Consider the following 14120-nt stretch of genomic DNA (forward strand, 5'->3'; position numbering starts at 1 on the left):
CCCCCCCCCCCCCAGGCTTGCACCCAGAGGTGAAAGCTGGGCCACCAGCTGGTAGAAAAGAGGTCTCACAGTAAGTAACTTGGCCAGCCTCCCCAGCTTTATTCAACAGGGTAACACCGGTATGTCTAAATCAGGAACCAAGGCAGATGTCATGTTAAGATCTGCAAACATGTGAGCTCATCTTGGCCTCCCTGTGGAAAACTATGACAGGGTTTTGAGGGAACTCGAAAGGAGAAGTAAAGGTAGCAGCTTCACTCTTCACGCCACTGGCAAACACATCTTGGGGCCAGAGGGGAATATCACATTAACAGCCTGCAGCTACAGCAGCCTCCAAATAGCTTCAGTTGCTATTTTGACAGTGAACAATTGCTAACAGAATAGAAGAAAGCTATGCTAAATAAACATTCCCCACATGGAAAGGTACGCAGGCTAAGAAAGATGTTCCAGAAATGTTCCAGGCATCCTCTTCCACGACGCATCAGTTCAGGACTGGCATACAGGATGGTGGTGTGACTTGGGATGGGGCCATGGCACCAGGTGACACAGCACTGTGAGATCTGCTCCCCCCCTTGCAGTGCAAACCTGAGCACCCATCATCTCTCCCAGACCCTTGGACTGGTTGCCACAGAGTGTGCAAAAACCCATGAAACAGCCCTACTGTAGGCAGCCAGATACACCTCAGGTATTGATTCATTTTATATCCCCTAGACAACTTTAATCAGAATGCCAGCAGAGGGAAGCACCATCATCTACCCTGTCACCTACATTTCAAGCAATCTATGCAAGAGCAATAATCTGAAAACAAGCCCAGGGAGAGTCACTTGCTCAAACTGCTCCATCGCACACCAGCTCTGGTGCTCCATTCCCTCTTCCACCTCACTCTGGCCCCCAGAGTGGCAGGTAGTGCCAAGCACCACTGACCTCAACAGAGACAAGTCACTGTTGTTGGCTCTGTCCATCAGCCCTCTGTCAGTCCTCATCCTGCCACCAGCTCTTCTCTTCCTAAAGCTACCATAACGTTCCACTGTGGTCTCCTCCTGTTTAAATGCAAACGAGCCCACCAAGAAGACTCACTTCTGCAAGCAAACAGCCAAGAAAAACCATCAAAAGGACATAAGAGTCCCTGATGGCAGCCCTGGAAGGGGCACACAGGACTGCATGCTTGGCTGCTTCTGCCTCTTGGGGAAGCCCCAAAAGCAGCAGTGGTGTAGGGCGAGAGATGGCAGTCCTGCAGCCGTACATGGGGAAAGCTGATGTTTGCTTTTCAGGGCTGTTATTTAAGTTTACACAGCTCTGCCAAGTTTTACACACTAAGCATGTAATACAAACAATTAGTTCTCACCTCGTGCTGCCCAGCAGCCAAACTATTCTTCCATGGTTCTCTGCTGCTTGGTGACCCACCAACAGGCCACCTTTAATCACAAGACATGGGAGAGGCCATCACATTGAGTCACGCTGAAAGAGGAGTTCAAAGCTCCTGACAAGACCTCACGCAGACAGGGACCCTCCTGAGGTGCTCCAACTGTTGCCTGCTATTGTCTCCTGAGAATTACCAAAAATAGTGCTTGCTCTCATAGTTGATAACTGTGGTGGTGTTAAATACAAAGTCCAGGAATGGGAAGTGCATAGATTATATCAACTTCACATAGTCTGTTTAGAGGAATTAAAGGACCTTGACCTGCTTATAATCATTTTTGCTACTATAACTAATCTCTACTGAAGTCTCCTCAAGCCCACATCTCATCGACATTTTTTTATAATCATTAAGTTTTCCATGTTTCTAAGCATTACCAGCAGGCACCAGAACAAAATACCACATTGTCTGCCTCCATTCCTTTTCTGAGATATACAGCAACGTAGGAACCGATGAACCAAAAGGGTCTTCTATGCACTTTGAAGGAAAAGCAGAAATGCTTTGAGCCTGATTTTACAGAGATTAAATATTAACAACCCAATATTCACTATGCTTCTGTTTAGGAAAATGTTAAGAGCTTCATTTATAATTGATGTCTTCTGTAGTGACTCAAAGTGCGTATAGGCAAAAGAGAAATAAAAACAAGCTAGGTTAGTCATTCTTTTTCAGACATGATTATGCTACTGCTTTGAGTCTCAGAAGGTGACTCAAAGTTGTCTCATGTGGGAACTAGAGGCTATTTCTGCATAACTCCTCTGATGCCAGTGGAGTGCCACATGGGGATGGTTTAGCACCCACACAGAACATTTTGTACCACTGGGGCTTTGTATTTCTCAGCAGACCACACTTTGGGGCTGCATTTAGAAAGACTGTTGGACTACATTATACTGCTGTACTGTCTCCTTGCTATATATTTATAATGGAAACTCTGCAACTTCTGCTGTGCTTTTTTACATCTCGGCAGCCAACCTGTGCTAAGCATTTTGCAAATAGTTATGAAGAGCTAATTCCCTGCCCAAAGAGAATGTTTACAGCAGGGTTTGCTTGAACTTCCAGCAGCATACCAGGATAATCAGGCTGGTATCTCCGAGTCTCTTCTGGAGCCTTTCACTCCTCCCTCTTCTTTGGATGGAGAAAGCTCAAAACAGATGAATCCAGGGAACAGGAGGAACAAATAAAGCTTGATATGTTGTTGAGTCAACAAAATTTGCTGTACTTGCTCCATCCTTCCCTACAACCCATATTGTACATGTAGAATTGGATGCTGGCTGAGGCAGGGAAAAGAGAGAAGAGGGGAAAGAAAGTCCAGGGGTTACCTACCACCTACCTATCACCATAATGTCTCCTAAGAAGAATACAGCACATTTGTATGTGTCTTCCTAGGCATTCAACTGTGTTCTTATTAACTTTTCCTGAAAAAAGGTTGGAAAAGTCCTTTTCCAGCAACCTGTTAGTTTTAAGAAAATGCAAACAGCACATGGCACAGAAATTTCTGGTGTCACTGGGTGGGAATTTTTCTCCTTGCACCACCTCTACACAAAAGGATAAGTCAGCAATTTAAAATCAGCGCCTAAAATTCCAGGCTGCTTTAGTATCTATAGGTGGAACTGCATGGTATAGGGGGATACTCAGTAGGAAAGAGAGAGAGCCCTCCAGTGCGCACCAAGACCCTTAATTCTGAACCCCCTCCTAAAGAAGTCCCTCTCCCTCTGCTGGTTACATGGGTTTGCTGAAGCTCTTGCTGAGGCTAAAGCTACCCTTACTGCGTACCCCAAAACTCTTGGACGTTGCCTTCAAAAGCCTCTCTACTGCCTGATTGAAAGCCTATGTTGTGATTTATGCAACATGATCATTAATTTCTTCCACTGAGTTGTATCACCATCTTTTAAAATGCACAAAAACTTGAGCAAGACAATCAACATTTTTTTGTACTTTCTGCTTAACCAGTAGTCTCATGGATAGTGAGATATATTTAAAGTCTGCAGGTTGGCTAAAAGATTAAGGTCCTTAAACTGTCTATTCAGTGGCTTTCCAACTGAGCTTCCTACTGAGAAAAGCCTGGGCAGTAACAATCTAACCCAAGTGAGTCACTTTACTGGGGAAAAAAGTAACTGCTTCTGAAGCTCCTGTATTGCATCTTTTACATTCAGCTGGAGAAATTTTCAGCATTCCAGAGGAAAAGAGAACGAGAAATTCCTCCTACTCACTCTGGTCTTGTTCCTGATGCTAATTACATACATCAAAGAAGACGTATGGTATTTGAAGTTTGTGTACCGATACTTTAATCAAAACAGTATTTTTGTATTTGAATTCAAACTCAGGTTCAGATTGTGATATGAAAGAAAAAAGCAGGACCAAAAGCATACATAGCCTGATCTTTAAAATCACAAGTCCATCACATTCCTGAAAAGCACTGTAACTTAGATGTACACGCCGATAGTGTGGCATGAACACATACATAGGAAATACAAGCAGTGCCAATATTTAGGTTTTCCCACAAGCCCACCAAAACTCAAAATCTTTCCATTCTTGTCAATCATGCACAGCTGTGACTTTCCCCTGGCAGGTAGTTCAAAATACATCTTTTGGTTCAGCATATTTTCAGCTTGGGAAGGGGCATGATGACTTTCTCTCTCTCCTGTGAAGATCACACAATTTATCTCCAGAAGCAGTTTCCCTACCTTTACTTCATAATGCTGCAAAAGGTACAAGAACCCCAGTTTTTTTGATTTAGAGAGTCGTATGAACCAGATACTCACCGAATATACCAGAAAAGGCCAGCTCACTAAGTAAGTCTGTACTCGTCTTGCTGTGAGCTCTTGGGGTACATCTGGAGCGAATGCCACCAGCAAGTATGTCCCTGTTAATGTCAGTGTTCCTCCTTTAAAGAAAAGGACACGTTGTTTTAGTACAATAATATTTGTTAATCACGGTGTTCCTTGCTCTCCAGCTGACTAGGAAATAGTTTCTAGAAGAAAATTTAAGTCCACTTAATCGGATCTGGGCTTAGGTACTTGAGTTGCCTTGTATTTGTGGTCTTATCTAGGGTAACTTTTGGAAATATGAAAAAAGCCATCAGTAAAGCCTCATGTTGATTCCAACTATGCAATGTGTTTTCAAATATTCTTAACTCTAATACCAAGTGTACCACAAAAGAGAATCGATTCTTTGTATTTCTCACAGGCACAAAGCAGGTCACGCAAACTCATTCTAAACTGAAGGGACAAGTTACTTACTGAGGTAAACACCTAGATCATTAACCCGTGCAAATAGACACCGCTCTCCCAAAATCAGTGTGGCCATAAAGATCAGCACCAGCTCTGGACCTGCCCTGGAAACATTAAGCACAACAGATACGTTCCAGTCCAATGCTCATCCGAACCTGTCGTGGAGCCAACACTTTGGCCGCTCCCTGTTGTATTTGCAGCCCTATAAAGTGTTTTATAAAAGGCTGATTTGCAAAAGACTGTTCAGCCATTAGGTTGCCAGGGCCTCTCTTCAAGGTCGAACTTGCATTATTGTGCTTTTAATAAAAATCTGGAAGTTCTGCCTTGTGGACAGCCAGCTGACAAACACAGATGTTCATTGAGGTATCGAGATAGAAATGAGCCGATCCTGAGCTCATAAGCTGTATCGGATTAAGGAAGATATTAACTAATCAATTTTTTTTTTTCAAGTAATCTTTAAAATTCTTGGCAAACCCACAAATCGGTGTGGAATACAAGGCTCAGGAATACAAAACAAAGCATATCTGGAGGACTTTGCTGGCACTGCTATTGAACACAGTTCCTTTGGAAAAGCAGAACTGTTCTATATTTATGTGCTTGCAAAAACATCACCATATTTCCCATCATACAGCTCATTCCTATGGAATGTAGCAACATTGTTAAATCCTTCTTGCAAAGTCGAACTCACAGAAATAAAATAAATCAGTGCTCGAACACTAGTTAAAGCAACACACAATGTATAAGGCCATAAGGGAAACATGATCAGTCAAGGGAGGGGGGATTTCGAATGTAGCAGCTGAGCTGGCAAACTTAGATCCCAAACCTAAATATTATATAGTATTCCTGGAACCATATTGAACAGATCTCAGCAAAACACTCATGAGAACAGCTGGGACGTCCTCTTTATAGTATGGACAATCAGTTCTAGATGCTAGGAACCCCCCAGAAATATCAGGTGCCCTTTAGCAACATCAGGTGCACTGTCCTGGCCAAGATGGCTTGGGGTAAAGCCCAAACCCTGAAACACGCTTGTCTCTCGCTACTACCGTGCTCAAGCCAGGCAGTTCTGATATGCAAAAAAATCTTGGACACAGACAAAAAGTTGACATGCTTTTACAGTGAAGACCGTGTTTCCCAGCAAAGCACTTGACAACATGATTATCTGTTCTTTGAAGTGATAAAATTAATACCAAAAGGGAGGTTGTCACTTTTAATTGAGCTTGAATTTTTGTGCAATGTCTATGCAGCAAGAAAAAAAAAGATCATGTATTTGAGTGAATAACTCAATCATTTCATTGTTTTTATTAAAAATGTGTTGTACTCATAAATATAATACTAAATACAACCTCAGAGGCAAAAATAGACAATAAAAATAAATTTGAGTAATAAGGACACATAAGGAATGAGTTATGGTTATAAGAGCAGAGGATTTGGGAATGCAGTCTTTTCCACATGCACTGAAGATTCTCTCTCTTTTTGTCACTTCTTCCCAATTTTGTAAGTATCTGCCTCGAAACACTTGCTCGGGAAAGTGGGAGTGGGAAGGTGGGGGGCTGTGTGAGAGTTACAGCTTGCTAAGCATATGGCGACACACATGTCCGTATTAGCAAACGCTTACTTACCCAATATATCAGCAGCCCTCATGGTCTTCTTTAGGAATAAGACAGAAATAAATGCACTACCTAGAGCAGAAATATAAAGACATTTTTTATACTTGATAAAATATCAAGTGCTACAGCAAAAAGCTGCCCTGGACCAACTATAAACATATCTCATGGCTGTTGTTGTTGCACCATACCATGATACCATGATACCATTCTGGCAACCAACCAACCCTCAGTTTTCGTAAGATCTTAAATATCCCACAGGCTCTTATGTGGTTGAAGAGATGCAATACCCTTCCCATCTCCCACGTAGACACTGCTTAAACTGCTCTGATTCAGTCATACGTGGAAGCTGGGCACCGATCTGCCTTACCGTTCCACTCCCCATTTTGCCACCAACTCACTGTATGGATTTTTTCAAGGCAAATTGCCTCAGAGAAGGATAAAATTCTGCTTCTTTAGACTTCAGTGTATCAATACAAGAAAAGTAGCAGTACAACCAACGCAAAAGTATAATATTTAGTATGAACTAAGAAAGCGGTCACGATGTCTGCAACAAACAGGTGGAAGAACTAACAGATGTACCATAAAGGAGCACTGCCCATGGTTTTCTAGAGGGACCTGCAATGAAGAAAGGCAAAAATGGAAGTGAGCCCTGGAAATGACCTCCTGTTCTCTGGGCAACTCTTCCCTTGTCCAGCTCTCCCATTATCCCTGTGTCAGCTCCCAGCCCTGCCTCTCTTAGGAGGGCAGCAGTGGGTGGGTGAGGAGCAGTGGGGACTGCGCCAGGATTTCTGGTAAGCAGCTCAGCGTGGACATGTGCTAGAGAAGAAGGGGTTTGGACTTAAGAAGGATGAGACTGTTGGTCACCTGGGAGAAATGGCTCTATTCCAGCAAACAACATCAGAGCACCTACCTCCAAGGAGAGGCAAAAGAGGCTGAAAAGCTCCTATGGAAAAGAGATGAGGAAAGGAGAGGTGCATTGCTAATGTTAGATTCATTTAGAAACCTCAAAAAAAGACACTGCCCAGGAGGGACAGTGAAGGGACACATTGAACCTAAATCACAGGATTGTGTTACAAGAGCTCTGTTCCTGCCTACAGCACGAAATTCTTAGTTTATTATTGAAATGACAGTTAAACCTTATTGCAACCATCTTTGTCTCGTTATCTCTATTGTTCTGACGGAAAATATAATTTGTGGTTAGCTCGTAGATGTACTCTAGATAAATCTAGGGAGGTTCATACCAAGAGGTAAACAGAGAACTGGAATTCAGCATCATGTCTGTGTTATCCAGTCAGTAGAAAGTCAGATATAGCAGAAGTCATAATTGTAAACTGTATCAAGGGTGAGGGAGATCTATGCAAACAAATAAGTGCAATAAAAGAATCTTCAACTGAAAATGTCTCACTGAAGGTAAGCTGATTGACACGGTTTTCTTAATTCAATGTTTCAATGACAACTTTGCTGGAGAAAAGACAGTGGTATCCAGGCAACACTGGTAATAGCAGAGCTACCTACATTTAGAAAAGAGAGAGGACAAAACCCAGGAAAGAAGCGACAGCAACCCAAGACAGTGCAGGAATTAATTACTGCTGTCTCCCTGCTGTTGCAGCTCTCCCAAACTCCACCTCAGACCACCCACTGTCACAGCAAAGACTGGTTGCTTAATGAACTGATGCCTCAGTGATTTTTTTATTTTTTTTTTTAAGTGTCCCTTTGTCTGGGCTCTCTGCATTCAGCAGAGATCTCGTAAACGCAATTTAGGGTTCAATTCCCTGGCGTCCAATTTGGGGTGAGATGAGTTATGCCCAAAATTCCACTGCCTGTTTCTCTGAAGATGACAAATGGCAGCTTGGGGGGATCACAATCTTGGAGGCTAACAGTGGGCACAGGGAGGCACTGGAATGCATCCAGATAATGAAACTTGTCACTCAGCCTTGACAGCACTTTAATAATGCATTCAAACATGGAAAGCTCTTTCTCCAGAGATAGCTAGTAATGCACAAGAGATCATGAGCTTAACAGAAAATATGTATAATTAATGCTCTTTATGATGTGTAAAGTGTAGGGGACTCTAAAAATAGGAGAGGTTTTAAGAACATATATTAGGCCATCTGGGATGATTGGAGGAAAAACTGAAGTAGAAGGGAAGGTGCAACACCAAGGTGAGGAGAGTGAGACTCAGGAGAGACCATGAACACAGATGACAACTACCCCTGTGGATAAGCCACCAACACTTCATATGCATTCAAGTGAATAAGAAAAGCAAATGGGGTAAATCTAAGTGAAAAAGCAGAGAACAGTTACACAGAGCTGATGAGATGCTAGAGGACATACATGACTGATCAGCAGTCCGGCACGCTCTGGCAGTTACCTTCAGGGCTGAATTTTAAGCAAGTTATGGTAGCACAGCCAAGCGACCACCTTCTTACTACACACTGCCTAACAGAATATTTAATGTTTTTATTTATTTTGCTAATTTTCTGGGGCTTAAGCTCCACACATTTGACTTTTAGATAGTCTTTTATGTCCTTCAGATTGCAGGGTAGGTTTGAACTGGGTTAAAATAAAGAAACTAAGGACAGATTGCCTTGATGCAGACAGTAGCTCAGAAGAAGCACTGAGCCAGGGGAAGAGGGGGATCAAGGGAGGCTGTGAGCCCCAGGAGTGCAGGCTGCCCTCTACTCACTTTGCCTTCTGCTGGCTTTGCAGCTTTCCCTGGCCAGCAACACAAACGGCAGACACTAATATGCACCCCAGGAGCCCAGTGAGAAATCCACAGCCCTCACAGCTGCTCTGCCCCTCTTTCTTAACTCCTTTGGGCTCCAGCTCACAGTTTCAGGTGCATTTAGGTGCTTAAGACATTAACTCCTCCAGAAAAGACCGTTTAAGACAATACATTATATGATCAACACATTCCCCCCACCATCTCCTCTCTGCTTGCTGGCCTCCAAGCTGACCATGCTGTGAACAGGAGTTTGAGTTTGGGACCTCCTGAGGTCCCTTCCAACCTGAGTTATCCTAAGACCTTGTGAAACCTTGGCAGAAGAGTAAGTGGGCAGCCAGAGGCCACAGCTAAGCCCACCGGATAAATGAGTTAAAGACCTTACTGTGTCCCAAACTCAGCTCCCAAACGCAGCTCTGCCGAAATCCCTGTGCTCAGCTCCCCAGACTCTCCGCTCCTTCATTACCATCCCTCAGACTCCAGGCAAGGCATCTCCTGTCTTCCCACCTCTCCTCCTCAACACCAGTGATGTTACACCCTCACGCTTTCATCCTAGCCAGCTTCCCCTTCACCATGATTTCGCACCATCACCGCAGTCTAACTTCTTACCACCCAGCCCCAATCTTCCCTTTCCCATGCCAAGGTCCTCTTGTTCCCCCCTCTGTCACAGAAGCTGCGTGCCTCCTCCTCCCACACCATTATACTGATGTGGGAAATAAATCACTGAACATTATGTTCAGATCTACAGATGAATAGACCAAAGAACTTGGGCAATTGCTGTGCTGAAATGTATTAATGTGTCTTTGCAACTGTTCGTTTGTTTGCCTGGGTTTTTTAAAAAGCTATAGGCAGTTATAGAGATTGAGATCTGTGTCAGAGGGAGGAATAACCTCTGATTTATTTTTTTTAAATTGGTCAGCAATAAAAGACAACAATACAGAAATGCAGACAAAAACAACTGTGTCAAAGTGTAAGCTGGCAACAGCTTGGCAGCAAAACAAGCCATTTATCAGTGTTCTGAAGCCTCATTGCTTTGGAGCCACTGGTTTTAGCAACATGACACGCGCACAAATCTAAGTCCAAATTGTCAGCCTGCAGCAAAGACTACATCCCTGGTCATCTGAGAAGGCTTGTATACTTCTGGGTCAATCACGACATTTTTAGCTTTTTAACTGATTACTAAGGTAAAACTTTCAAAACTAGGCACAGATCCTACTCCCACAGGGAGCGGTGGCAGAGAGCCTGCAAGATCAGGAGAAGGGCAGAAAATCTGCAAGATGATCTGTCAAGTATTAAACATTACAGAGCCAACACATCCTAAAGAAATCCTTGAGTTCGTTTCATGCCTTGATTGCATCATGCTTATATTAATATCCACAAATTGAGAAGCAGATAGGTCCTGTTAAATATCTATATGACAGAGCCTTTCTGTAGGCTCATTAAACTCTTCAATCTGGAAATACAGAGTTAGTATTTCAAATGAAAAAATATTATGACTTGGCACTACATCAAAATCATGACAAATAAAAACTATTGGGTAGAAAATGGAAAAAAAAAGAGTTTGTTCAGGAGCTTAATTGTTATGTTGAAACGACTTCATCTTCTCGCACATCAGCATAAACCAGGCTGGTTTTTATTCATTATTGAATGAATATATTCACATTATTAAAATAATATATACCACTGTGGTACATGAATTTCAATTTAAATTGAAAAAAAATGGTAGAAAATGTCCATTTCTGTATGATATACAATTAAGTGCCTTAAGGGAGGGCTGCAGTGGTGCTACATATAGCTTAGTCAGCTGCTCATTCCTTTAGGAGAAGGATCATTTACGATTATCTCCATATGTAGGTTGTCTCCAGCACAACCAGAAATAAAGTATAGCATGATATGTGGGTTCTGCCACTAGCAGACACTGAATGGTGAGAACCCAGATCACAAAACAACTCCTCTGCTTCCCAGACGTGAAAGCTGCAGTTAGGATTGTTTCTTGTTTGTTTCTTTAAGAAAGGGAAAATACACAACAGGAGAAGTTAAAGATAGAAAATACATTCTGATTTGTAGAGTGTATTTTCTATATTTTGTCCAATCCAACCTTAAAAAAAATTCAAATGAAAGAGTGTCCATCACTTATTTTTCCTACCCAAAACTATTTCACAAGTAAGTATATTTCATTATTAAGTTGTTTTCCTGGTACTGAGGCTATTTATGAATCTCATCTTTTTACCTCTACTTATTGTCAAGTCTTATTCTAAATAATTCCTTTCATAACTGTTCATAAGTTCAAATATCAGTATATCCTTCCTTTTCCTCTTTTCAATTCTTAGATGAACTTTATGTACTATTTTAAATAGATTAGTACTCTAATAGATGGACTGCTGCTGTCTTGTCCAATAGTTTTCCCATAAAACGACAAAATTTAATATTTGCCTCCAATGTTTATTCTGCTAAGCTTAACGGATTCAGCCAGGTAAACGCATTTAAATCCACCCAATTTTGCAGAATGCTTTTGTACCCATTTCACTGGTGGTCCAGATGAAATACCAAAGGAGGAGTACTAGCCATGATTCAAAGACTGTTGCTTAATGTTTGCACCTCTCCCAGTTTGTGCAACAAGAAAAACATTCCACTTTGAGACCAAGCATTTGTGCTGTTTTCTACAATTTACAGGTCTGCCTCCATCTAATGGAGCAGTTCAAGCTCATCCAGTTGATTTTGCACTAAATATGTTGCGCTGTCCTCAAGCTGTGAGAATGCAGTTGCTGCTGGTCACATTTTAAGATGTGACCTTGAAGTATGTTTTATACAGACAGACGTTCAGTCTCTACCTTCCAAGCTGAAGAGATTCAGGACCATCTCAGTACAAAAGCACTTGGAGACACTTTAATTATTATTATTAATTAACATACCATTAAAGACACTTTAATACATACCAAACTCAAGCTACTGTAGTCTGCCACACAGTCAGGAAGATACGGACAGACAATGAGGCAGGGAGTGTAATTGATCACTGCAGCTCAGCAAGTATCAATAGAGGCAGACTTAGATTAGGTATCAGGAAGAAATTCTTCACTATGAGGGTGGCGAGACACTGGCACAGGTTGCCCAGAGAAGCTGTGGCTGCCCCATCCCTGGAAGCATTCAAGGCCAAGCTAGATGGGGCTTTGAGCAACCTACTCTGGTGGGAAGTGTCCCTGCCCAGGGCAGGGGGCTTGGAATGCAATGATCTCTAAGGTTCCCTCCAACTCAAACCATTCTATGATTTCCACTGGGGATCCAGAAGGACAGGAAGCACAGACAGCCCCTAATGCCCACCACAAAGCAGGAGGACAGGCAAGCCCACATGCACTCTGCTGGCACTGACAGATAAATCACAGCTGATTTTGAGTACCTGTAGCACCATCTCCATGGTGCAGTCTGCATAGAGACTGACAAATCCAAGCCTGAGAACCTCTCTGCCCTGAGACTACTAGCTTAAAACCTCCTTCATCTTACCCTGCCTACATCTCAGATATACCTTTTTGCTCAAGGGGAGGGCTGGAACTCAAGGAAAACCAGTCTGTTGACCTCCCGCGGGTCATTTTGGGATAGAGAGGGGAGAGGATCCAGGTATGAGGAAGATGGATGCATTTGGACCTGGTGAGACCTGTGACTGTTTCAAGGCCATAGCTCTGTGTCAAGGAGAATTAGCACAAATTTGGAGAAACCTAAGAATGCCTGTATGCATAGCCGGAGTTAAACAGAGAGCTAGCTCTGCCCAAGACATTTGGAAATAAATTAATCACAGCTAATTGACTATTCAAATCTATTCTTAGTTTGTGTGATAGATATTAATGGTGCACTGAAGGAAGACATTACAGAATTTAGTCAGTTGGTGCATGATGTCTTGATAGCTATCCTGCACACTGAACATGTAACAATTCTAACATGATTAAATATTAGTACTGGAAAAGTGGTCGACAAAACATGAAACAGTTTTCGACATCTTTAATGCCAATGTCCTAATAAAAAAGCAAGCCAAATATCAGAGGAATTGCTCAAAAGAGAGACCATTAAGGTGAGTTTAATTCTGGAAACTGGATTACAGCACAACCACACTGCAGAGAGAAGGAAGAACCCTGAAAAGCCTTTTGTTGCATGTCCTAGACAAGTACAAATAAACTATTTTAAAGAATAATCTGGTGAACGTTTCCCAGTTCTCATTAGTAACAGAGTTCTCAAAATCCCAAGTTCTTGGGCCACTAAGATGTTACATTACAGTGAGTGGGAGAAATCCATTTCTACGAGAATATTTGAGAATCTTTTTCCTAAAGCACCATCGGGGATATCAATTTTCAAAGCCTAAAGCAATTTCTTGCCCCGCAGCTATTTAGTGGGAGCACATGAAAATGCAAAGGGATCTCAACAATGTCAGTCTAAGCGAGTTAAGTGTAAACCAACTCTCTACAGAATTGTGAAACCTGCAGAAGAAATTATCTCTGATACCACTGGCCTCTTCTCATCCTCCCCACCCCCAAGTTATTTCTGCAGGCAAAAGCAAGACAACGAGCTAAAAACCACAGCAGCCTAAAATTACCCAAGCTACATGTAAAACATGATTTTTAATTTTTAAGTATAAAAAGCTTTTTAATGATCACATCAAACATGTACAACTCCTCCACTTTTAAATTAAAAATTTACCAATTTCTCCTCTTGAAGACAACAACTGCTGTCTTCTCAAACTATTTAAAACCCTGAACAGATGTAGAGCTTGCATCATTGCAACCACACACAGAAATACTTCCACAGTGTAAGAAGAAAAATATAGACTTTGTTGCTTAATTCTAAGAAAAAAAATATTAAAATCTACTGGTGTCATGCCAATTCATGGTCTGTGGTGCTGGATTTTTTCTAAAACAGAGCCATCGGAAGCACCCAGCTCAATAGAATGAGACACAAACTTTTCACTATTTAATTGATACCGTGTTAAGTGCAAAATTCAGTTGGATGCAGTTAAGTGTGGTAGCAGAGCATAATAGATGGTGGCTCCATCTATTTTAAGACCCAGGATGCTTCCTGTCTCAGAGGTCTGGAGATATATGATGGGTAAAACCCAAATCCATTCTGGGCAGAGACACCAGTCTGCTTTTTCCTTCTCCAAAACC

The 14120-nt window shown here is 42.1% G+C and overlaps 1 protein-coding gene across 1 annotated transcript in view; it reads right to left on the bottom strand.

The window, feature by feature from the left end:
- NIPAL2 (NIPA-like domain containing 2) overlaps nucleotides 1-14120 on the bottom strand; it is a 53547-nt gene that overhangs the window by 16303 nt on the left and 23124 nt on the right. Inside the window, exons 4-5 of the mRNA XM_014965162.1 lie at nucleotides 6264-6323; nucleotides 4174-4295 (exon numbers count right to left, since the gene is read on the bottom strand). Of these exons, the coding sequence (XP_014820648.1) occupies nucleotides 4174-4295; nucleotides 6264-6323 (182 nt within the window). The remainder of the gene's footprint in view (nucleotides 1-4173; nucleotides 4296-6263; nucleotides 6324-14120) is intronic.

Source organism: Calidris pugnax, unplaced genomic scaffold, assembly GCF_001431845.1.
Source record: "Calidris pugnax isolate Ruff unplaced genomic scaffold, ASM143184v1 scaffold41, whole genome shotgun sequence".
Classification (NCBI taxonomy): Eukaryota; Metazoa; Chordata; class Aves; order Charadriiformes; family Scolopacidae; genus Calidris; species Calidris pugnax.